The following is a 26,199-nucleotide window of genomic DNA, read 5'->3' as shown; positions in this document are numbered from 1 at the left end:
GTCAACGGGAGGCCGCTTTGGCAGAAATTGGCCATCTGCTAAAGAAAAGAGCCATCCAGCCCATCCCCCCAGATCGGATCAGGGTTCTACTCCAGGTTCTTTTTAGTGCCAAAAAAGACGGGGGATCTAAGACCAATTTTAGACTTTTCTCTCTTGAACCTGGCAGTTCCCAAGGAAAAATTCCGAATGGTCACTCTACAATCTATTCTCCCCCTTTTGGGAGAAAATCACTGGATGTGCTCTATAGACCTCAAAGATGCGTACTACCACATCCTAATGGACAGGCGCTCCAGGAGGTTTCTCCGCTTCCGGCTGGGAGCCAGTCACTACCAGTTCCGGGTCCTTCCCTTTGGTCTCACCACAGCCCCCAGGGTGTTCACCAAAGTATTAGCAGTGGTAGCGGCCCACCTGAGGCTTCAGGGGGTGCAGGTCTTCCCCTACCTGGACGACTGGCTCCTTACCGCCCCAACAAGGCATCTACTACTTTTGGCGTGAGACTCCTTTCTCCATCTTGCTCCCATTCTGGGCATCACTATAAATAGGAAGAAATCCAACCTAGCGCCCACACAGCTCTTAGATTTTATAGGGGCCAGGTTAGACACAAGGAGTTTAAAAGCCTTCCTCACTGCGGACAGAGTTCAAAATCTGCAGCTCCAGGTGCGGGCCATTCTCCACTCAAGTTCTGTTCCGGCGGAGTTGGTCCTGAGGGCTCTAGGGTCCATGGCATCTGCTATAGCACTTCTTCCTCTCGCCAGGCTCAATATGCGCATCCTCCAGTGGACTCTTAGTACAGTGGTCGTACCTTGCTCTTCCTATGCATCATCCCATTGCGATAAGCAAGGCTTGCAAGCGGTCCCTCCTGTGGTGGCTTCACTCCCCAGATCTCCACGGAGGCCGCCCATTTTGTGCTTCTCCCCCTCTCGCCACGGTGACCACGGATGCCTCGGGTGGGGGGGGGGCATTTTGCGGGCAGGACCGTCCAAGGCACGTGGAACGATTCAGAGACCTTACTGCATATCAACGTTCTAGAGATGAGAGCAGTGCTCTTAGCGTTGCTAGCACTTCAGGACTTTCTTCCCTTGGGAACAATTGCGATTCAATCAGGCAACATGTCGGTCGTCTGGTATATCAACAAGCAAGGAGGAACGAGGTCTTACCCTCTTTGTCGAGAAGCCATGAGAGTTTGGGAATGGGCAATCTCCACCAACCGCTTTCTATTAGCAACGCACATTCCGGGTCGGTCCAACATCCTGGCGGACAAGCTCAGTCGCACCATTCTGACCCCTTACGAGTGGTCTCTCAATTCTCAAGTAGCGGAACGCATATTCGCACGGTGGGGAACTCCTTCATGCAATCTTTTTGCCTCTCCCTCAAACACCAAGTGCGACAGTTTTTTCGCTCTGATACCTCCTCCAGGAGGTTCCCCAAGAGACGCTCTGGTGCATGCTTGGCCACCCGGTCTTCTGTATGCTTATCCACCCTTGCCTGTGATGCTCCAAGTTCTTGAGAAAGCCTCACGGGTGGGTTGCAGAATGATTCTCATTGCTCCGTTTTGGCCTCGACAGATCTGGTTCCCCTTCCTAAGGTCTCACTCGGTGAATCCCCCTTGGATTCTAGATCCCATTCCGGATCTCATATCTCATCCATCCTGCCTATCTCCTCCGAACCTGGACAGCCTGAAGCTGACCGCTTGGCTGCTCCAGTTCCACTCTTGATCAGGACTCCCGTTATTTCGTCCCCTGTTAAGGCAATCCTGGTGGCAGCTCATAAACCGTCCACTAGGAAAGTCTACCGTAGCAAGTGGAAACGGTTTTCTTTGTGGGCGGAGCGGCAAGGCCTGAACCCCTTCACAGTTCCTCTCCCTTTAGTGCTTGATTTCTTAACCACTCTGTTTAACGATGGTGCCAGCAGTTCCACAGTCAAAGTACAACTTGCGGCAATTTCACATTATCACATTGGTCATGACTCCAGTCCACTCATGTCAGCCAAGTTGTGTAAAATTTTTCTTAAAGGTACTTTCCTTCTCAGGCCCCCTGTAAAACAAGCGGTTCCTCCTGGGACCTTTCCTTAGTTCTCCAGGCCTTGACCGCCTTGAACCAGCTCACGGTAGATCTAAAATTCTTGTAATTCAAGACTGCCTTCTTAGTAGCCATTACATCGGCCAAGAGAGTTTCAGAGCTCCAAGCATTATCAGCTAAACCTCCTTACTTGGTCTTTCATCCGGACCGTGTTTACCTCAGGACCAACCCGTCTTTTCTTCCTAAAGTAGCTTCTGAAGCAAACATTAACCAATCCATTAACCTCCCTGTTTTCTTTCCTAAATATGAAAACAAAGGTGAATACAAGCTTCACTCCTTAAATGTTCACAGGCAACTTAGATTTTATCTAAACAGAACGGCTGGTCATAGGCAATCCGACCAGTTGTTCATTTCCTTTGCTAAATTTAATTTGGGCAAGCCAATTTCTAAAGTCTCTCTGTCTCGCTGGATTTCACAATGTATCTTATTGGCTTATCAAGCTTCAGGAAGGCCCGCGGAGGGTGTACACGCCCATTCAACCCGGTCAGTCTCTACCTCGGCAGCCTTTAAGGCTAGGATTCCTCTAGATGATATTTGTGCAGCAAGCCACGTGGGCTTCATCTCATACTTTTATTTCCCACTACAAGTTGGATCTTGCATCTAGGGGTAGAGCATCCTTTGGCTCCATGTGCTCGGAATATCCTTCCATGATGGCCCAAGATTCAGGTAGCTGGGGACTCTGTCCCACAGGTTGCAGACAAATGAATCTCCTACTTCAGATTTAGAAGTTATGTACTCACCATAACGTTCCATCTGAGTAGGTGTATTCATTTGTTTGCAACCATCCCGCCCTCCTATCCCCCTGGCCTTTCAGTTTCCTGCATATGGTGTGTTGCCCTTTTCAGGGTGTTCTTGCTGTTGGCAAACTCGATCTGAGGTCATGAGGGTAGAGCAGGGCATTATGGGTGAGGGGAGGAGCTGAGAGCTTGGATCCATAGCTGGTAAACCATGCCGGTTCGGATCCGATATCGGATCCATAACCCACAGGTTGCAGACAAATGAATACACCTACTCAGATGGAACGTTATGGTGAGTACATAACTTCTAATTACTTCATACCAACTGTACTGCAGCTAGGAAGCTTATTCTAGAACAGGTAAGCGCTTTCAGGGATGTGCCCCTTGTTCAGACAACTCACAAAAACAATTCATTCCTTATATAGTAGAAGCACCTGCTATCAAGTAAGTCTTAAAGATAGTGTTAAATACAAATGCTTTAACCTGGTCCCACTCTAGTATATCTTGAATATGCATGAGCCTAGCCAGTTGCCCCATGTGAGGGTCTAACCCTGCATGTTGTGTCTGTAAGGTAAACACCTTAACCATTATGCCATTATTAACCATGACTCATATACATGTGTTCTAATATTTATGAATTTTTGAACCAGATATATGCATATACAAGATATACTAGAGTGGACCAGGTTAAAGCATTTGTATTTAACATTGTATCTTTAAGACTTAATTGATAGCAGGTGCTTCTACTATGTAAGGAATGAATTGTTTTTGTGAGTTGTCTGATGTAGGGGCACATCCCTGAAAGTGCTTACCTGTTTACTTTTCCTAGCTGTGGTACAGTTTGTTAGTTTGCTACTTCAACTATATTTTACACCAGCTGTTTCATTAGTTGGTAGAGGATTTCTGTGTTTCGTGTTATTTCATACCATTTTACTAGATTCCCCCTTCAAAGTAAGGAAAATCCTCAATGTACCACCCAGTCCGAGGGAAGCGGCAGCCCTGGAAATAAGAACTCTGCTAGAAAAGTCTCCTCAGACCAGATAGAACCCCGAATTTATTCAAGATTCTTTAGGATCTCGGCAAATGAAACTTGTACATGAAATACTCCAGAGTTCTTGGTCGCTGTTCAATCCACTTTGCCCCGTTATAAAAGGATGATTGGATGTGCTTGATGGTATGTATCCTGAAGATCTTTGGCATCAAAATGAACAGGAACTCCAGAAGATACCTGCACTTCCAGCTGGCAGACTGTCATTACCTTCTTTTTGGTCAAGAGCTTCAATAGATGACATTTGTACAGCTACCACTTAGTCCAATCCTCATACGTTTATTGCTCATTACAAATTAGATTTGATTTCTAGGAACAGAGCTGGCTTTGGCACTGTAGTACTGGAAATATCCTCCCATGAGGACCACCCAAGTTTCATCTAGCTGGGGACTCTGCCCCATCAGTTGAGGAACGAATGAAAATAACATCATATACAAAAGTTATGTACTCACCATAATGATGCATTTGTGTTATCCATTTTCATTTGGGTGAGTTGCTGGAGTTGCATGTTACTGCAGGAGGAAATTATGGTATCTGCATTTTGGATAATGATGCTAAGGGGGTGTTAAGGTGTGAAGGTTGTTAAAAACATTGAAGAGTAAGGGTCCAAGTATGGACCCTTGTGGTACCCCAGATGTCCTTCAAGGATGCATCTCCAGTCATCACATATGGGTTGTCCTGCCTCAGGCAGCCCTTCGGTCGGCCGGATTCCAAAGTCTGGGTTTGGCCTCGGCTGATGTTGCACTTTCCCCGACGTCAGAGCATCTGGGGTATAAAAGCATCAGCCAACGCCATTTTCCCCAGTCTTTCTTGCGGCATGGTACCCGAAGCAGAAGCAGTTCGCAAGCGCCGGTTGGCCAGCTCCTGTGATTCACCTACCGAAGACTTCGAAAAAGCTAAGTACCCCATTGGGGACTCTTTCTTGCCTCAGCCGATGTCAGATAAAGTAAATAATTGTTTAACTTGTGGGAAACAAATACCTCATAAGGATTTCCACTCTTACTGCCTCCCTTGCCTAGGCCCAGACTACGACTTCTCGGCCTGCTCTGCCTGTGCTTCCTTCAACCGACGAACTCTTAGACGTCGGTCGGAGTTTGCAGAGGAATTTTTTTGGGGCTAATTTTGCATACAAGATGCCGTCGGAGACTCCGACTTCGCATTTGGTTAAAAAACGGAAGGACAAGAACTGACACTCACGGCCCGCGGTTTCGGCTGAAACCACGGTCAGGCCTACCGCGAGTGTCTCTGTTTCGGCTGAAACAGAGTCCTCGGTGCTTCCTATTACCGAAAATACTCAACCGACTACCTCGGCCCCGGAGGCCCCGGCTGAGTCGGTTATTGAATTACCTAATCTAACCGGTGTCCAGGAAATGTCCGACACCATTCCTTTAGACAAGTCTACTCCTGCACGTGGTGCAGCCAGACCCCCTGCATCCATGTCCATTAAGGCCTTTTCTAGGGCTAAAGCTGCCAAACTTACTAAAGCTTTGCCTCCCAAGGTTTCCTCTCAGAGAACTTCTACTGGCTCACAGATTCTCAGCCTAGCAGAGGATTTAATCTCTTTAATTAGAGGTTCTCAACCTCACCCGGACAGGGGCTCTCAACCACCACCAGACAAAAGGCCCAGGGTTGAGCCCTCTGACCCCCTCTCCTCAGATGAGTCCACGGATGGCTGTTTTGTCAGACCCCCAGGAGGAGGCTTATTCGGCCTACGAGGATTCTGATGCTGAAGAATCTATTCCTTCGGCCTCCCCTCCCGAAGAGTTTTCATTTGGAGAGACTCTACACTCTGAGAGAGCATTTTCAATGGCAGGGCCAGGAATTCTCTGATTCTAGAAAAAGATTAAGGACCTTTTTGCATTTACCTCAGCATAGGCCTTTAGCTATACCTCCTGTTTTGAATGTAATTGATGATGTGTACTCTGATGCTAGTACAGCCCCTGATTCTCTCCCTCCGGCTCCTGTCAAACCTGATAGGTACTACAGGGTCCCGGATTCTCATCTACACCTGTACAAGGCCCACTCTGCAGACCCAGAAACAATTTCCCAGGGCCCAAAAGGGGTTGCAGCTGCTACTGCTAAAAATCCTCTACCCTCTGAAAGGGAGTCTAGAGCTTTAGAGATGGGGTAAGAAAGTGTATACTTCTGCAAATTGTCAGTTTCATATGATTCAGTACCAAGAGTATTTTTTAGATGAATTGCATAAGAAGCTGTCCTCTTGTGAACCCCTTGACCGTAAATCACTTCAGGATCTGGTACATAACTCACAGCAGGTTAGCAACCATTTTTTGCAGTGTGGTTATGATGCTTTGGAAGCTTCATGTAGGTCAGCTATGACAGGGGCAGTTATACGTAGGCATGCCTGGCTGAAGGAACAATCTTTACCAGACCATGTTAAAGCTAAGCTTCTGGATGCTCCAATGGAAAAGCAAAAATTATTTGGTTCCATGGCTCAGGAGGTCTTAAAGAAGTTTGAAGAAAAGGCAAAATCTGGGCAAACAGTCAAGGACTTTCTGCAAGTGCAACCACCGAGATTCAGCAGGAATTGGCCTACTAAGAATTGGTCCTTTCCGGACTCAGACAGATCCCAGAGAGGCAGGAATAGGCGTGCCAGAGGTAGAGGGCAAGCTAGAGGCTCCTACAGAGGCCGTCAGTGGCAGCCTCCCAACCAGAGAGGTAGTGCAGGAACAACAACTGCTACCCCAGGACAGACGCAATGACTTTCTTTTAACTCCGCTGACCAGGGCTCAGACGCACCATTGGGCGGAAAGCTTTCTTTATTCTCAAAGAATTGGCATTACATTACAAGGGACTCATGGACACTGCAAATAATAGACAAAGGATACAGGTTCCATTTCCACACTTTGCCAAAAAGAAAAGGAATGACAGACCTGCCACCAAATCAGAAGGCAGAGGCCTTGAAGCAAATTACCAAATGAATACAAATGAAAGCCATAGAAAAGGCACCTCTTTCAGAACAAGGCCAAGGATTTTACTCCAGATTATTCCTTGTTCCAAGAAAAGAAAATCAATGGAGGCCTATTCTCGATTTGTCCGCACTGAATACTTACCTCATTGTGCCAAAATTCAAAATGCTGACTCTACAGCAACTTCTTCCCATGCTGGGCAAGGAGTCTTGGCTGGTGACTCTAGATCTCAAGGAGGCATACCTGCATGTCCCTGTTAGACAAAGTTGCAGAAGACACCTCAGATTTCTTGCAGGATCAGAGCATTATCAATTCTCAGCATTGCCCTTTGGCTTATCTACTGCGCCCAGAGTATTCACGAAATGCCTGGCTTCAGTAATTGCACACTGCAGACTTCAGGGGATTCAAATCTACCCATATCTGGACGACTGCCTTATACAAGCGGACAACAAGAAAATTTTGCTAAAGGACTTGGATTATGTCATCCACCTACTACAGGCCTTGGGATACACAGTCAACATCCAAAAATCAAGACTTGTTCCATCCCAAAGAATAACCTTTTTGGGTGCGGATCTAGACACAACCACCCAAATGGCCTTTCTCACAGAAGAAAAACAAAAACAACTTCCGGATTACTTCAAGAATCTGACCAGACAAACTCAGCTGACTGCAAGGAAAATCCTGCAGGCCCTGGGTTACATGGCATCCTGCATACTTCTGATTCCACAAGCCAGGCTGCATATGAGAAAATTGCAATGGTACCAAAGGAGTGTATGGACTCAGCACAGCCACAGCTTAGAAACTTTGATCCCACTCATTCCTTGCCTTCAAAAGGAATTCTTGTGGTGGGCTCAAGCCTGCCAGTCGAACAGAGGGTTGCCTTTCAGCAAACCAAGAACAAACCAAACCATCACCACGGATGCTTCAGACCGAGGTTGGGGAGCACACATGGAGGACAAATGTATCCAAGGGCTATGGTCTCAGAGAGCTGCGCATGCACATTAACCAAAAGGAAATGCTGGCAGTGATGCACGCAATCGAGGCCTTCATACCTTTCCTTCTTCCAGGCCACCTGCTCATAAGGACAGACAACACCACAGTTATGTGGTACATAAACAAGCAAGGAGGCACACATTCCTACCCTCTATGCAGACTGGTCATGACTCTATGGGGGAAAAAACCCTTTGTGGGAAAAACTCCCCCCCCAAAAAAGGGAAAAAAATTCTCCCCAAAGCCCCTAGCAGAGGATTTATCTCTTTAATTAGAGGTTCTCAACCTCACCCGACAGGGCTCTCAACCACCACCAGACAAAAGGCCCAGGGTTGAGCCCTCTGACCCCTCCCCTCAGATGAGTCCACGGATGGCTGTTTTGTCAGCCCCAGGGGGGCTTATTCCCACGAGGATTCTGATGCTGAAGAATCTATTCCTTGGCCTCCCTCCTGAAGAGTTTTCTTTGGAGAGACTCTACACTCTGAGAGCATTTTCAATGGCAGGGCCAGGAATTTTTGATTCTAGAAAGATTAAGGACCTTTTGCATTTACCTCAGCATAGGCCTTAGCTATACCTCCTGTTTTGAATGTAATTGATGATGTGTACTCTGATGCTAGTACAGCCCCTGATTCTCCCCCTCCGGCTCCTGTCAAACCTGATAGGTACTACAGGGTCCCGGATTCTCATCTACACCTGTACAAGGCCCACTCTGCAGACCCAGAAACTATTTCCCAGGGCCCAAAGGGGTTGCAGCTGCACTGCTAAAATCCTCTACCCTCTGAAAGAGTCTAGAGCTTTAGAGATGGGGTAAAAGTGTATACTTCTGCTTGTAAATTTCATATGATTCAGTACCAAGAGTATTTTTTAGATGAATTGCATAAGAACTGTCCTCTTGTGAACCCTTGACCGTAAATCACTTCAGGATCTGGTACATAACTCACAGCAGGTTAGCAACCATTTTTGCAGTGTGGTTATGATGCTTGGAAGCTTCATGTAGGTCAGCTATGACAGGGGCAGTTATCGTAGGCATGCCTGGCTGAAGGAACAATCTTTACCAGACCATGTTAAAGCTAAGCTTCTGGATGCTCCAATGGAAAAGCAAAAATTATTTGGTTCCATGGCTCAGGAGGTCTTAAAGAATTTGAAGAAAAGGCAAAATCTGGCAAACAGTCAAGGATTTCTGCAAGTGCAACCACCGAGATTCAGCAGAAATTGGCCTACTAAGAATTGGTCCTTTCCGGACTCAGACAGATCCCAGAGAGGCAGGAATAGGCGTGCCAGAGGTAGAGGGCAAGCTAGAGGCTCCTACAGAGGCCGTCAGTGGCAGCCTCCCAACCAGAGAGGTAGTGCAGGAACAACAACTGCTACCCCAGGACAGACGCAATGACTTTCTTTTAACTCCGCTGACCAGGGCTCAGGGCACCTTGGGGAAAGCTTTTATTCTCAAAAATTGGCATTACATTACAAGGGACTCATGGACACTGCAAATAATAGACAAAGGATACAGGTTCCATTTCCACACTTTGCCAAAAAGAAAAGGAATGACAGACCTGCCACCAAATCAGAAGGCAGAGGCCTTGAAGCAAATTACCAAATGAATACAAATGAAAGCCATAGAAAAGGCACCTCTTTCAGAACAAGGCCAAGGATTTTACTCCAGATTATTCCTTGTTCCAAGAAAAGAAAATCAATGGAGGCCTATTCTCGATTTGTCCGCACTGAATACTTACCTCATTGTGCCAAAATTCAAAATGCTGACTCTACAGCAACTTCTTCCCATGCTGGGCAAGGAGTCTTGGCTGGTGACTCTAGATCTCAAGGAGGCATACCTGCATGTCCCTGTTAGACAAAGTTGCAGAAGACACCTCAGATTTCTTGCAGGATCAGAGCATTATCAATTCTCAGCATTGCCCTTTGGCTTATCTACTGCCCAGAGTATTCAAAATGCCTGGCATCAGTAATTGCACACTGCAGACTTCGGGGGATTCAAATCTACCCATATCTGGACGACTCCCTTTATACAAGCGGACAACAAGAAAATTTTGTAAAGGACTTGGATTATGCCATCCACCTACTACAGGCCTTGGGATCACAGTCAACATCCAAAATCAAGACTTGTTCCATCCCAAAGAATAACCTTTTGGGTGCGATCTAGACACAACCACCCAAATGGCCTTTCTCACAGAAGAAAAACAAAAACAACTTCCGGATTACTTCAAGAATCTGCCCAAGACAAACTCAGCTGACTGCAAGGAAAATCCTGCAGGCCCTGGGTTACATGGCATCCTGCATACTTCTGATTCCACAAGCCAGGCTGCATATGAGAAAATTCAATGGTACCTAAGGAGTGTATGGACTCAGCACAGTCACACCTTACAATCTTTGATCCCACTCATTCCTTCCCTTCAAAAGGAATTCTGTGGTGGGCTCAAGCCTGCCAGTCAACAGGGGGTTGCCTTTCAGCAAACCAAAACAAACCAAACCATCACCACGGATGCTTCAGACCGAGGAAGGGGAGCACACAAGGAGGACAAGAGAATGCAAGGGGTATGGTCTCAGAGAGGTGGGCATGCACAAAAACCAAAAGGAAATGCTGGCAGTGATGCAATCGAGGCCTTCAAACCTTCCTTCTTCCAGGCCACCTGCTCATAAGGACAGACAACACCACAGTTATGTGGTACATAAACAAGCAAGGAGGCACACATTCCTACCCTCTATGCAGACTGGCATGAATCTATGGGAACTTTGCTGAACTCAATATACAACTGCAGTCCCAGTTGTGCCAGGAAAGACAATACACTGGCAGACAGCTTAAGCAGAACTACCATGGATGCACCGAATGGATGCTGCACCCAGACATCTTCTTACTCAAACACAATCAGGGGGAGGCGATTAGATCTGTTCGCTTCACCCCACAATCATCAACTGAAGACATTCTGCTCAAGGACATACCACCCACAAGCATGGAAAGTGGACTCGCTCTTTCAGCTGGAAAGCTCTAAAAGTCTGTGCTTTCCCACCACTCCCATTAATGTCCAAGGTTTTACTGAAGATCAGGGCGGAGCAGCCAAGAGTGATTCTGATAGCTCCAGACTGGCCAAGGCAGCACTGGTACCCACTGTTAAAGAGCATGTCACAGACTAAACCTTGGCCTCTCCCACTATGGCCACTTCTACTGACGCAGAACAATTTCAGGACTCTGCATCCCAACCTGAAAACCTTGCAGCTAACTGCCTGGAGAATACCATGACTCCTCCTCAGAATACTATCCCAGAGGTGAAGGACATATTATGGAAGCTAGCCTTCCACAAGGAAGGCATATTCAGCAAAATGGAAAGATTCTCATTTGGAACACAACAAAGGCCTAGATGTGACAGTGATGACATGGCACATACGGGAATACTTGGCAGAATTGTTCCACAATGGCCTGTCTTATTCTTCCATTAAGTTTCATGCCTCAGCAATTTCAGCAGAATACAATGATCCACCTGTCTTCTCATCCTCTCAAGACAGTTTCTAGAGGATCAAAAACATCAATCCTCCAAGGAAACCATTACCTACTTGGGACCTTAACTTTGTGTGAAAAACTAACACTTCCTCCCTTTGAACCAGCAGCATCGGCAGATACAGTTTCTGTCTTGGAAAACTGCATTCCTTCTGGCCATAACTTCAGCAAGAAGAGTATCTGAGTTAAAAGCTTTAATGGCAGTGCAGCCATTTCTTATTTTCCATAAAGGACAGAGTTTCATTGAGAACCAATCCTATTTTTTATGCCAAAGGTGGTATCCAGGGTATCCTTGAACCAAGCAATTCACTTGCCTACATTCTTCCCAAATCCACAAAACAGAGGGGAGAAACTTCTACACCCTGGACAAGACAATTACTATTTGGACAGAACTAAAAGTTACAAAAAGACTGACCAATTGTTTGTAGCATATGCTGCTGGGACACAAGGAAAAGCAATTTCAAAAGACAATTTCAAAATTGTTTTTTACCCTTTCATGGAAAATTCCCCGAAAATTAGGCCCATTCCCCCGAGCCACAGCCACCACCACCTTCCTAAAGGGGTCCAAGGACATTTTAGAAGCTGCTACATGGAGCTCGTGCATAAATTTCCAACATTAAATTTCCTTTTTCCCCCAACGGTTTTTTCCCCCAGGGTATCTTAACACCACCTTTTCTTAGTACCTCCACCCAGATTGGCTATGTATTCTACCCATATGTGATGACTGCAGAACCCCTTGAAACTAGTAGTTTTGTACCTAAATAAAATTTTCCAGTAGTTTTCAGTTTCCTCCCTCCCTTCCTGGTTTTTTTGGGTGCTTTACCCATTATATGGGAATTATTATGGTGTATTGTTTTATATATATATATAAAGATTAATGTTTATTAAAATTTTTTTAATATTGATATTTATTTATGATTTTGAAATATGAAAAATATGAATTTTATTGAATATATTTTGAAAATAATATAAAGAATTATAAATAAAAAATATATATTATTTAAATTTATATATTAAAATTATGTATAATATAAATATATATAAATTTATAATATATTATAAATTTAAAATGTTTTATAATATTTAAAATTAAAAACATAATAAAATAAAAGAATAATAATTTTATATAAATTTGAAAAATATATTTAATAAAATATTAAAAATGTATAATATATAAAAAAAATAATTTTTTTAAAAAAATTTAAAAATTTAAAAAAAAAAAAAACAAAAAAAAAAAAAAAAAAATGCCGGAAATTTACCAAAATAAAACCAAAAAAATATGAAAAAAAAAAAAATTGAATTTATGAAAAGAAACAAAGGAAAAAAAAAAAAAAAAAATAAAGAAAAATTTTTAAAAAAATAAAAAAAAGAAAGGGAAAAAAAAAAAAAGTTTTTTTAAAAAAAAACATAAAAAAAAAAAAAAAAGGAAAAAAATTAAAAGAAGAAAAAAGGGATAAATAATATATTTTATAATTTTAAAAAAAATAAGTTTAAAAAAAAAAAAATAATAAAAAAAAAAAAAATTAATTAAAATTTGGATAAAACATATATTAAAAAAAAAAAAAAAAAAAAATATAAAATAATATATATATGAAAGAAAAAAATAAGCAATACAAGAAAAAAAATAAAAAAAATAAAAAAAAAAAAAAAAATTTAAAAAAAAGAAAAAAATTAATTTTTTTAAAAAAAAAAAATTTTTTTTAAAAAAAAAAAAAAAGGGAAAAAAAAGGAAAAAAATTTTTAAAAAATGGAAAAAAAATTTGAAAAATTAAAAACAAAAAAATTTTTTTAAAAAAGAAAAAAAAGAAAAAAGGAAAAAAGGAAAATAAAAAAAAAAAAGAAAAAAGAAAGAAAGGGAAGATTTAAATTTTAAAAGAGAAAGAAGAAAAAGGAAAAAAGAAAAAAAAAGAGAGAAATAAAAAGGAGAAAGGAAAAAAAAAAAAAAAAAAATGAAAAAAAAATGGAAAAAGAAAAGGGAAAAAAAAGAAAAAAAGAAGGGGAAAAAGAAAAGGAAAAAAAAAAGGAAGAAGGGAAAGGGGAAGAGAAGAAAAGGAAAGAAAAGAAGAGGAAAAAGAAAAAGGAAGAAAAATTGAAAGAAAAAAGAAAAAAAAAAGAAAAAAAAAGGAGGAAAAGGAAGAGAAAAGAGAAAGAAGAAAAGAAAGAAAGAAAGAAGAAGAAAAACGGAAAGAAAAAGGAAGGGAGGAGAAAGGGAAAGTGGAAAAAATAAGAGGGGAAAAGGAAAGGAAAAAGAAAGAGGAAGAGAAGGAGAAAAAGAGAAAAGGAAAAAAAAGAGAGAGAAAAAGAAAGGGGAGAAAGAAAAGGAAGGGAAAAAATAAAAGATAAAGAGAAAAACAAAAAAAAAAAAAGGGACAAAAGAAGAAAAGGAAAAAAAAAAGAAAAGAAAGGAAAAAGAAGAAATTAAAAAAAAAGAGAAAGAGGGAAAAGAAGAAGAAGAAAGAGAAGAAAAAAAAGAAGGAGATAAGAAAAGGAAAAGAGGAAAAGAAGAGGGTAAAAGGAAAGAGAGGAAAGGAAAAATTTAAAGGAAAAAGGGAGAAAAAGAGATAAGAAAGGAGGAAAAAAAAAGGAAAGGGGGAGAGAAGGGAAAAGAGAAGGGGAAAAAAAAAGGGGGGGGGGAAAAAAGGGGAGAAGAGAGAAGATTAAAAAAAGAAAGAGAGAAAGGAAAAGGAAAGAAAGAGAAAAGGAAAGAAAGGAAAAAGAAGAAAAAAAAAGGGGGAGAAGAAGGGAAAAAAAAAAAGAAAAAAAAGAAAGAAAAAAGGGGAAAAAGGAAAGGAAAATAAGGGAAAAAAAAAGAGGGAAAAAAATTATGGATTTAAGGATATAGGGGAAAAAAAGGGGAAAAAGGAAAAAAAAAAAAAGAATATATATTAAAAATTAAAAAAAAGGGGAAAAAAAAACAAAAGGAAAAGAAAAAAAAAAAAAAGGGGAAAAGGGGGGGGGAAAAAAAAAAAAAAAAGAAAAAAAAAAAAAAGAAAGTTTGGAAAAATTTTAAAAAATTGGGGAAAAAAAAAAGGGAAAAAAATTAAAAAAATTTAAAAAGATTTAAAAATTTTTTTAAAAAAATTTAAATTTTATTTTAAATTTTTTAGGAAATTTAAAAAAAGAAAATTTATTTTAAAAATTTTTTTTAAAAAAAAAAAAGATATAAAAAATTTTTATTAAAAAATAGGAAATTTAAAAAATTTTTTTTAAAAAATTTTTTATTTAAAATTTTTTTAAAAAATTTTTTTAATTTAAAAAGGGGTTAAAAATTTTTTTTTAAAATAAATTTTTTTTTAAAAAAAAAAATTTTTAAAAATTTAAATTTTTTTTTTGGGAAAAAATTAAAATTTTAAAAAAAATTTAAAATTTTTAATTTTTTTGGGGAAAATGTAATTTAAAAAAAATTTTTTAATTTTAAAAAAAAGGAATTTTAATTTGAAAATTTAAAAATTTTAAAAAAATTTTAAATAAAAAAAAAATTTTTTTAAAGGGTTTTTTATTTTTAAAGGGTTTAAAATTTTATAAAGGGGGGGTATTTTTTTAAAAAAATTTGTTAATTTTAAAAAATTTAAAAAATTTTTTTAAAAATTTTTTAAAAGGGAATTTAATTTTTGGGTTTAAATTTTTTAAAAATTTAAATTTTTTAAATTTAAATTTTTTTAAATTTTTTAAAATTTTGATTTTTTTTTTTTTGGTTTTAAGGGGGGTTTTGATTTTAGAAAAAATTTTTATAAATTTTTTAAAATTTTTAAAAAGGGTTGGAGACGAGACCAATCTTGTATAACAATGCTTCTAAAAGACTACTCTTACAGTAGTAGCAGGTAGTGACATTGTATACAGTAAGAGTGCAATTACGATAGTCTTATGTACAGGCAGCATAACAAATTGAAGACTTAAAATCTGGCAGATATTAACAGTGAGAGAAAAAAAAAGCAACTTAAGGTAGTCATATGACTTAAATTCCATGCTCATTAAACACACAATTAAAATTTTAATATCTGCTAGTTCATGGTTTGGGCTACCTGTGCCCAGTACATTTGCAATCCAGGAATTGGTGAGGTAGGCTTTAATGTGATGCTTGAAGTTTAAGCTAGTTATAGTTCTAATTTCAAGTGGTAAGGCATTCCACAGTTTAGCAATATAGTAGGAGTATAGAGAGTCGCCTGAGCTATTTTTACTCCTGGTTACTTCAATTAGAGCTTTATTAGTGGATCTTAGTGGGTGAGTACTTGTATAGGGATTGAGGAGGCCTTGTAGAGCTAGTGTTTTATCGGGTTTATAGTACATTTGGTGGGCGGTAGAAAGTTGCTTGAGAAAGAGTCGGTGGGGTAGTTTAACCAAGATAGTCGTCTTAGGGAACCACAGCTGATTATTTCTAAAGGGCCTAGAGGTGTTCTGCCAATCCTCCTCCTTGGGACTTTAATTTTGTCCTGGAAAAAATTAATCTGGCTCCTTTCGAGTTTGCAGCTTCAGCTTCCTTGTAGCTTTGTTCTTGGAAGACTGCTGTTTTCTTGCCACTTACTTGAGCCTGGCTGTTCCTCCCTTTTTTTGGTTTTTCACGAGGACAGGGTGTCGCTTTGTACTAATCCTTTTATGCCCAAGTTGGTTAATGAGTTGTCTCTTACTCAGTCTGTTCATTTGTCCACTTTTTTTCCCTTCTGCAGTCTGTTCACACCTTGGATTAGCATAGGAAATTTGTAAATCCGAGCACCTTTTTTCTTTTCATCATAGGTATTTAGATTTGGCTGTTTCTAAGCAAACCATTTCTTCTTGGATATCTAAAGCCATTTTCTTTTGTTACTGCCTTCATGGGAAAGGACATTCTTCTGTTAAAGCTCATTCTACCAGGTCTGTGGCTTCTTCTGGTGTTTTTCTCAGAAGTTTGGATACTAATTACATTCTTGAGGCCGCTACTTGGACTTCTCTGCATACTTTTACCAAGCACTGTAAGTTGGATGTTTCAAGGACTATAGACAGATTTGTCAGGGCTATCCTGCATGGCTTTTTTGAGGGCTATGCTGGGCCTTCCTCCTCCCAACTTGTAGTTACCCTGTTGTAAAGAATACAGTGATACAGAAAGGCATAGTACAGTCTTGTAAAATCTTACCAAACCAGTAGATGTCCTCCTCTTAACTGTTGCAGTGTTCTCTGCCTCCGTTCTCCCCGTTTCCTTTCTCCTTCTGGGTGTACATGCTCCCTCTTTTCTCCTTGGACTATTGTTCCTCTGGGGGCTTTTCGGTTCTGAGGTTGGTATGTCTGTATGTCACCTTTATGCCCTATGTCAGGTGCAGTGAGCATACCTGCGATGTACAACATCCCTTTACAACCTAAAGCTTTGGTATGGCCGGACATTTGCCTGCCCTTGGCAGAAAATCCCTATTGTAAAAGAATACTGCAACAGTGAAGAAAAGAATGTCTACTGTTATGGTAAGATTTTATAGAACTGTACTATCCTTTCTCTCACATCATCTCAGTCTCCCCCCTCCCAGCCTAGTGCATGTCGCAACTCTTGGAATTAACGGTAGCCTCTCTCCGCAGGCCAGATTTTATATGAGGATCTTGCTGTGGACCCTGGCACTTCAGTGGTCAGTGTGTTTTCAACCAATGCTTTTTCCCATTTGCCTCACCAGCATTTATAGATGCCATGTTCAGTGGTTAGACCCTCCCCCCGAACTCGCAAGGTTACCTTTTTGTTCTACTCCCCTCCCAAACCACAGTGACTGTGGACACTTCCCTTTTGGGGTGGGGCACATTTCATGCGAGTGACAGTCAAAGGCACATGGTTCCCACAGAGGACAATTTTCACATCAGTGCCGTGGAAATGAGGTGAGTTGTCCTGATGTTGCAGTGTTTTCAGTACTCCATTCCCAGGGGTGTGGTTTCATTCCAAATTGACAATGTCAGTACTTAGTTATATCAGTAAACGGAGGAACATGCTCTTACCAGTTGTCATGAAGCCCCTAGGGTTTGCCAGTGAGCAGTGTCTTCTCATTGCTTTCTCGTAGCAATGCATGCCCTAGTAAAGTCAGTGTATTGGCAAAAAAGCTGAGTAGGTCCGTTCTTCATGAGTGGTCTCTCATTCAAGGAATGGCGGATCATATTTTTAGCTACTGGGGCCAGCCTTGCTGCAACTTGTTCAATACTCCCTTCAGCAGCAAATGTAGTGGCTATTTTGCCCTGATACCCCAGGAAGGTGAGCCCCCCCCCCCCCCGAGGGATTGCTGTAGTCCACTGTTGGCCCCCAGGTCTTCTGTATGTATATCCTTTCACTCCCCTCATAGCAGTGTGGAGCAAGGTGAAAGTAATCCTCATGTCAACTGGTATTGTTCCCCTATCTTTGGCCTCATCTGATACACCCACCTTGGTTGCTGGGGTCCATTCTGGACCCTCTCTCACTCGTCTGGCACCCCTCACCCGGACATAGCAACCATGAAGTTGGTTTCTCTGGTTTTAGTGAAGGCCAGGCAGTCCAGACTTTCATCCCAAGTTGGATGTATTGTGATGTCTACACAGAAATTCTCTGCTAGGAACCTGAATAAAAGTAAATGGAAAAAGATTCTTTATATGGACATGTAAATGGAGTATAAATTGTTTTGTCCCCTCTCCCTGCTGCTGTAGATTTTTTTTTAGATTTTTTTTCATGATTTATCAAGCTACTCCACCATTAAGGTTCAAATGGATACCATTTTATTTTTTCACTTGGGGGGTGGTAACTCCCATTGCTTCCTTGAAGTTAGCCCAAGCCTTTCTTAAGGATACCACCTTCTTCTCCCCCCTCCCCCAAGAGATTATGCTCCATCTTAGGACATTGCTAGTCTCCGATTAAAGCACAAGTGGAAGGCCCAATGAAACAAATTGCTACAGGTAAAAGCCAGAAGAACTTTAATCTAGAAACTTTTTGAAGTAAAAACTTTTTTTAAAACTGAGCGATACTGTCAACTTGAAATAACTTTTGTAGAAGACTTTTTTTTTTTTTTTTTTTTTTTTTTTTCTGGTGGTTACCACTGCTTGAAGAATATGAGTTCCAAGCCTTTTCCTGCAAACGTCCTCCTTTTTTCATAAAGATAGGGTTTTTCTTTGGACTATCCCTACTTTTTTCTTTCCAAGGAGGCTTTGGAGTTTACCTTGACTCAGGTTTTCCTTCCACTATTTTCCAGTGAAAGGGAATGCATTTTACATCTGGTAGACATTTGAAAATCAAAGATATTAGAAAGACCAACTTTTAATGTCGTCCTCAGCCAAATTGGGGAAAAGGGTGTTTAAAGGTGGCACTCTCCAGATGGCTATCTAAATGCATTTTGCATCTAAGTAAGGAAGAAGTTGCAACATTGTGCGATATTTCTAAGGCCCATTCTACCAGGGTGATTGCTACTTCTGCAGCCTATTTTTTCAAGGTACCCATTGATGTGTAGCAGCTACTTGGTCCAGTGTACATACATTTGTATCCCACTACAGGCTGGATTTGCTTTCTAGGTCTCAAACCTCTTTTTTTGGTTCAACCATCCTCTAGGAATATCTTTCCATGAGACCTCTCAAGGTTTTTAGTAGCTGGTGACTGTCCCATCTGTTGTTGGATGGAAGAAACATCGGATACAAAAGCTATTTACTTACCATTACACTAGTTCTGTGTTATCCTCCTCAACTTTCACTCCCTCCCTCAGGCCCCCCTGCCCAATTGCCATTCACTCCGTGGGCTCCAGCTTGACCACACTGTACCTATCCATAGCCTTGTCTGTATTCCAGATGTGTGTGTTCTGGGTACCAGTTGCATTTGTGTATTAGGCAGACAAATTTAATCTGAGGTATTCGGGTAGCGGAGGGAAAATGTGTAAGGGGAGGAGCCTTAGCCTTGTATCCAAAGTCTGAGAGCTGCCGATGACAGATCCATTCACATCTGTACTCTTGTATACAGCTGTATAACTCTGTATGTAATATCTTGTATTAATTGCTTTTATATCCTCAAGCCAGCTATGATACTCACTTTGTGTATATAACAGACTTGTATAGTGCATTCTGTCATTCACTTTAAATGTAATGTATCTATTGACTTTTCCCTGGGGTGAGACTGAATGGGTCCAATGGGATCCGTGCTCTAGCTCCATTAACAAATTCAAAGCAAAATAAATAAAAGATCAGATGACCCATCAGTATAGGTGGATGTAAGAGGGCAACACTGATCTAGCATTTTAAGTACATAACTTTCGTTTTTACACACCTTTTCCCCATTGTACATCTTTGCTACCTCTTTAACTGAAAATAACTGCTGCAAGTTTATTCTGCTCTTAACCGATGTTACTTATAAATGTCAAGGGGAATATTTCAGTGCAGGTCCCTAATCAAAAAATTGAAAGGGATAGACTCCCTCAAGAAAATGCCTTTAAGGATAGGTAGGTGAAAAGGTTCCCTTTGAAATGTTGAGACCCATCCAGTCATTCAAAATGATTAAAAAGACAACTTAAACATGGTCTACAGTAGGCGGAAAGGATAAACCCCCCTGACCCAACGTAAACAGACTACTGCACAAACTGTGATCTAAGTTATAAGAATACAAAACTGCTGCCACATGAATGTAGTACAAGGAAATTAGAAATGTGAGGCCAGCAGCTAATGGAATGGCCATCGACAACCTGTAGTGAAACCACTAGCAAGTATTTAGGTTAAAGGTCTTGCAAATACAGACTTTTCTGTATCCTTATTGCGCATTAATGTGGGAAAAATGTACATGTCCCGTGAGATGTCTTTTTTGAGCTCAGTAATGTCATGTACATCCCAGCAAAGTTTGTAAATGTTGCTGTGCCACCAGAACATCAGTGTTTTAGCTGTGTATGCTGATGGTCTGCTAGGTGTATAGCATTTTTACAGGCTAATGGAATGTCTGCATTGCTGAAACAAAAGTGCAGTCCTGGCATGCATTCCTCCTATACAATTGCCAAACTCCAAGTGGATTTTTTTCATCAGTTGACTGCACAGTTGTGGTCTTCAAGATGAACGTTATGCATGGGACTCTACTGGTATAAGTGCCTGTGTGCTGTAGAGAATAAGGTATGAGGTGGCATTTGAAGAACTCTAATGCATTGTTTCGTTTGGTCCTTAGGTACGTACGTTAATAACAGATGTTTCTAGATACAAGCTACTGCTGTTGGCAGGCCCTTTCTTGGAAGATGCAGGTGAATTAGTCCTCCATTCTGGTTACTTCACACTTCATGATTTTATCCAGAGTTTTGCTGATAAAGAGGTAAGTGAAGATTTTTTGTCATTGTTGATTATTTACATGATTCCTTCCGTGGTTTTACACATGAGATTAGTCAGGCTTATGGGTCTGTAGTTTCTAGGGTCCATAGATGACCTTTGCAGATGTTCTTCGTGTTTCACTGTTGCAATAATCACATTTGGGTTATCTGCTTGCAGTAGCCCTCAGTCAGCCTGATTTATCAAAGTCTTGGGTCCTGCGTTGGTTGCTGTCTCATCTTCCGTGACGTCAGGTAGTCAGGGGTATAAAGCATGCAGCTGACACCATTACATCAGTCTTTCTTGCCGTATGGTGCCCAAAGCAGAAGCAGTTCGCAAGTGCCGATTGGCCGACTCCTGAAATTTGTTTTGAGTTTCAGAACCGAAGTCTTCAACTAAAGCTACGTACCCCATTGGGGAAACTTTTTCTTGCTCTAAACCGATGTCAGTAAAAGTCAGTATTTGTATTTCTTGTGGAAAGCAAATACCACATAAAGATTTTCATTCGTATTGTATTCCTTGCCTAGGCACTGACCACGACGTACCTCACTGTCAGTTTTGTGCCTTATTTAAACCACAAACTATTCATCATCTGTATATTTTTGCTCCTAAATATTTTGCTACTCTGTTCAATTATCCAGATATGTCTTCAGTAAGCCACCAGACTACCGACATTCCGAAAAAACGCAGAGATAGACAGAGGCAGGTCCCCTAGGTCCAAAGCTGCCGATGATGCTTCTCCTAAGCCAGTCGCCAGTTTGCCAGTACTCGGTGAGGCACTTTCGCAGCCCCTGATACTTGCCACTTCAGATTCGCAGGCCTCTACTGAGACCTATTCGGAGTCCGGTATGCCGCGAGATGCTTCAACTGTGGAACCTGCGGATGTCTCTACCTTGGATGGGTCCAGAGCTGCTGTGCAGGCACCGGTTTCTGATGGTGTATTCAGGCCTACTGACTTGCATATTAAACTGATGCCATCTTCTTGAAGGCCTAAAACTTGAACCATGCCTAAGAAACAGACGCCCAGACCGCATGGTCGGGTATGCCTATAAAACAAATAAGAATGGCTGAAGACCTTATTACTTTAATCAGGGGAAGCCAACCATCCCCCTCAGAGACGTAGGACTGAATTTGCTTATGATACTTCTGACCAGGATTCTGAAATATGTTTCCTCTGATGACCAGGATTTACCCTTATCCACCTATGAGGATTCTGATGCAGAGGACTCTATTCTCTCTGCTTCTCCCCCAGAGGATTTTTCTTTTGGTGAAACCTTGCATACTCTTTGGGAGCATTTTCATTGGGAAAGCCAGGATTACTCTGATTCTAAAAAGAGGCTTAGAGATGTCTTACTCCTGCCCCAACACAGGCCTTAAGCTATCCCTCCTGTGCTGGACATTGTTGACTATGCCTTTTCGGAATCTAGCTTGGCCCCTGACTCTTAAATTGCCAGTTTCAAATGTTAAGTATCAGTAGCATATTATTGGATTGCTTAAACAGAACATGATGTTGATTCCTGATTGTGCTGAAAACAAGGATTTACAGAATTTAATGCATTCTGCCAAACAGGTTGGAAAACATACTTTGCAATGTGGTTTTGATTCACTAGAGGCATCTTGCAGGGCTGCTGTCACCGGGTCTATACTTGGAAGGCATGCTTGGCTTAAGGAGCAATCTTTGCCAGATCATGTTAAAACTAAATTGCTGGATGCTCCCTTAAATCAGGACAGCCTGTTTGGCAACAAAGCAGAAGAAGTTCTTAAAATGATGGAGGAAAAAGCTAAATCTATGCAAACTGTTAGATTTCTTACAAGTGCAGCCTCCAAGATTTAGTAGGCATTGGCTGTCAAAAAATTGGTCCTTTCCTGCCTCTCCAGGCCTTCTCAGTTCAAACTCAGAACCAGCAGAACAACCAGGCTTCAGTCCCAAGATACGCACAGGACTAAGCAGTGCGGGTCTCCCACTTCCAAATTAGGGAGTAGTAAGACTCCCCCTTATGGTAAGCTGTCTCAATGACTTAACTTTAAAACTTGCCAGCACTTCTCAACTGACTGCTCCTTTAGGGGGAAAGATTGCTGTGCAAGCAAAAAACTGGGAACTCATTACCCAGGACAAATGGGTTTTAAGCATAGCTTCCCAAGGATACAGATTTCACTTCCACACGTTACCAGCCCCAAACGGTTGGCCAGATCTACCCCCAAATCAGTGGGCAGAGGCCCAAAAGCAAGTACTCTCTCTCTCAAAATTAAAGTTCATTCAGACTGTACCAGAAGAGGAAAAGGGACAAGGTTTCTACTCAAGACTTTTCCTGGTACCCAGAAAAGACAACACATGGCGTCCTGTCCTGGACCTTTCTATCCTAAACACCTTTTTGGTGATTCCAAAATTCGAGATGCTAACTCTTCACCAGTTGCTTCCCATGATAGGCAAAGATGCCTGGTTGCACATCCCAATCAGGGAATCTTGCAAGAAGATACCTACACTTCAAAGCAGGCTGCATGCACTATAAGTTCTATGCACTGCCCTTTGGCTTATCTACTGCACCCAGGCTATTCACAAAGTGCCTAGCTCCAGTCATTGCATTTTGCAGGCAAAGAAATATTCAAATATACCCATACCTGGATGATTGTCTAATTCAGACAGAAATCCAGGACATACTTTAGAATCATCTGGCATTTGTGCAAAAGGTGCTAACTTGTCTGGGGTACACCATAAACGAAAATAAATCGCAGCTGGTACCCGGTCAACAAATTATATTCCTGGGATCAAGCTTGAATACAACTTCCCAGATGGCTTTCCTCACGCCAGAGAAACAAATTCATTTGACAACTTGCTTCAAACTAGTTACCACAAAAATCCTGCTATCTGCAAGGCAAATACTGCAAGCCTTTGGGTTCATGGCCTCGTGCAATCTACTAATTCTGTATACAAGACTGCATATGAGGAAACTACAATGGTATCTAAAAAGCCTATGGTGTCAACCTTCTCAGGATCTAGAAGCAGTGATTCCTATCATACCTTGCCTACGGTTAGAATTCCTTTGGTGGGCAGAGGCCTGCCACCAAAACAAGGGACTCCCATTCACTCTACCCCCTGCCGCCCAAACCCTAGCAGATGCATCAAACTATGCATGGGGGGCTCACCTGGCAGGGAAGTGCATTCAGAGCAAATGGAACCCAAGTCAAATGCACCTGCATATCAATCAAAAAGAAATGTTAGCTGTACAGAATGCTCTGACAGCCTTCAAGGACCTCATTCTTCCAGGACAATTAATGGTAAAGACTGACAACACCACTGTTATGTGGTACATAAACGGGGGTACCCATTCTTACCTCCTCTGCAGACTAACAATGGCTCTGTGGAACACGGCCTTGAGCTACCAAGTGCATTTACAGGTGCAATTCCTGCCAGGAAAACTAAATACACTGGCAGACGAACTAAGCAGAAATCTCATGGACCCACACGAGTGGAAACTGGAACCAAAGACTTTCAACATGTTGATAAACAAATGGGGGAGCCCAGATATAGACCTGTTTGCCTCCCCCAGAACTACCAATTGGAGAAATTCTGCACAAGGACTCCCCACAAACAAGCTTGGAAAGTGTATGCTCTGTCCTTCAGCTGGTAAAATCTATCAGTTTATGCCTTTCCTCCTCTGCCTCTCCTCTCCTCTCCAGAGTACTACTAAAGATCAAACCGGTCAAACCAAGGATGATGCTGATTGCACGAGACTGGCCACGCCAACACTGGTGTACCCCCTCTTGCGCAGTGTCACAGCTAGCCCCATGGCACCTGCCTCAGACCCCTACCTTGCTGTCACAGCAGGAGAGCCAGATTCTGCACCCCCAGCTTCAAACACTGAACCTGGCAACCTGGCTAATTCCCTAATCTCTCTGTTACCATCCCTCAGTAAACAAGTGTTGGATGTCATTTTGGAGGCAAGGAGGCCTAGTAGTAAAAAATCTTTTGCTGAAAAATGGAAAAGATTCTGTGCCTGGAACCAAACTCAAGAGATGGCCATAGCAGCGCCCAATTTACCTCAGATTCTTCAGTACTTAACTGAGATGTTTCACAAGGGCCTTTCCTTTTTCTCCATCAGAATTCACGCCGCAGCCATTTCAGCTCATTACAACACAGAACCCACCCCTCTTTTCTCACCCACTGGTCAAGCAGTTCCTCAGAGGGGCCAAAAACTTCAGACCACCCAGGAGAGCCCCAACTCCAGCCTGGGACCTTAACTTTGTATTGGAAAAACTCACTCTTCCTCCTTTTGAGCCAGCTGCAACTGCAGAGTTAAAATTCCTTTCTTGAAAAACAGCTTTCCTTTTAGCAATCACTTCAGCAAGAAGGGTATCTGAATTACAGGCCCTTATGGCAGTGGAGCCTTGCATCATCTTTCATGCGGACAAGGTGTCCCTCGGGATCATTGCCTCCTTCATGCCCATGGTGGTATCCAGTGTGGCTCTTAATCCATTCATTTGCCAACCTTTTCTAATCCCCAGAACAAAGGGGAATGGATACTGCACACCTTAGATCTGCACAGACAACTTAGATTGGACAGGACTAAACCTCAAAGGAAATCTGAACTGCTGGTGGCATTTGCTGCAGGGACAGAGGGGAAGGCTATTTCAAAGCAAACCATTTCTAAAAGGATAGGCCATTGCATTCGTTTCTGCTATAAGCACCATGGAAAACCTATCCCACAGGGGATTAGACCCCATTCAACCAGGGCTGCATCTACTTCTACAGCCTTTCTCAGAGGTGTCCCTACCAGAGACATCCTAGAAGCTGCTACCTGGAGTTCTGTAAATACTTTCACCAAGCATTACCATTTACCAATTTTCTCTAAATCCAGAGCTGGCTTTGCCACTGCAGTCTTGCAGGGCCTTATAGCTGGTCCTGATGCTATCTAAATTCCTCCTCCCATCCTTAGCTTTGGGAATCTACCCAAATGTGATGACTGCAACAGTGAAACATGAAGAACATAGTACAGTTGTGTACACTTACCATAAATGTAGATGTTCGAGTGTATTCACTGTTGCAGTCCTACCCTCCCTCCAGCCCCCTGACTTCTTTTGGCTATACCTCTATTCTCTTTTACTATGCTTAAAAGCTTTTTGGTGTGTTTGCTTTTTTTGTTGGAGGTATAACCTTGTATGTATATGTGTGTATATGTATGTATGTGTGTATGTATGTATATATATATATATATATATATATATATATATATATATATATATATATACATATATATGGTGTGTGTGTGTTATATATGTCTGCCTGTGTGCGCGTCTGCCTGTGTGCGCGCCTGTCTGTGTGTGTGTGTGTATATATATATATATATATGTATATGTATATATATATATATATATATATATATATATATATATATATATATATATATATATATATTCCATGGGGCACCTGATATCTGCGGCAAGAAAAACTGATGTAATGGCGTCTGCTGCGTGTTTATACCCCTGACTGACATCACAGAAGATTAGACAGCAACCAACGCAGGACCCAAGACTTTGATAATCAGGCCAACTGAGGGCCACTGCAAGCATATATCCCAAATGTGATGACTGCAACAGTGAATACACTCAAACATCTACATTTCTGGTAAGTGTACACAACTGTACTTTCTCCATTGGCATGGCACTAACCCTGTTTTGGAGGCTATGG

At 41.5% G+C, this 26,199-nt stretch overlaps 1 protein-coding gene across 1 annotated transcript in view; it reads left to right on the top strand.

Annotated features, from left to right (window-relative positions):
- The window catches only part of MAP1S (microtubule associated protein 1S), a 703,322-nt gene that overhangs the window by 424,820 nt on the left and 252,303 nt on the right, over nt 1-26,199 (top strand). Inside the window, exon 4 of the mRNA XM_044080661.1 lies at nt 20,380-20,520. Within this exon, the coding sequence (XP_043936596.1) occupies nt 20,380-20,520 (141 nt within the window). The remainder of the gene's footprint in view (nt 1-20,379; nt 20,521-26,199) is intronic.

Source organism: Protopterus annectens, chromosome 8.part0 (assembly GCF_019279795.1).
Source record: "Protopterus annectens isolate FY-2018-M chromosome 8.part0, PAN1.0, whole genome shotgun sequence".
Lineage (NCBI taxonomy): Eukaryota > Metazoa > Chordata > Ceratodontiformes > Protopteridae > Protopterus > Protopterus annectens.
Note: the sequence above shows the minus strand (reverse complement) of the source record. Positions and strands in the feature narration are given on the sequence as shown.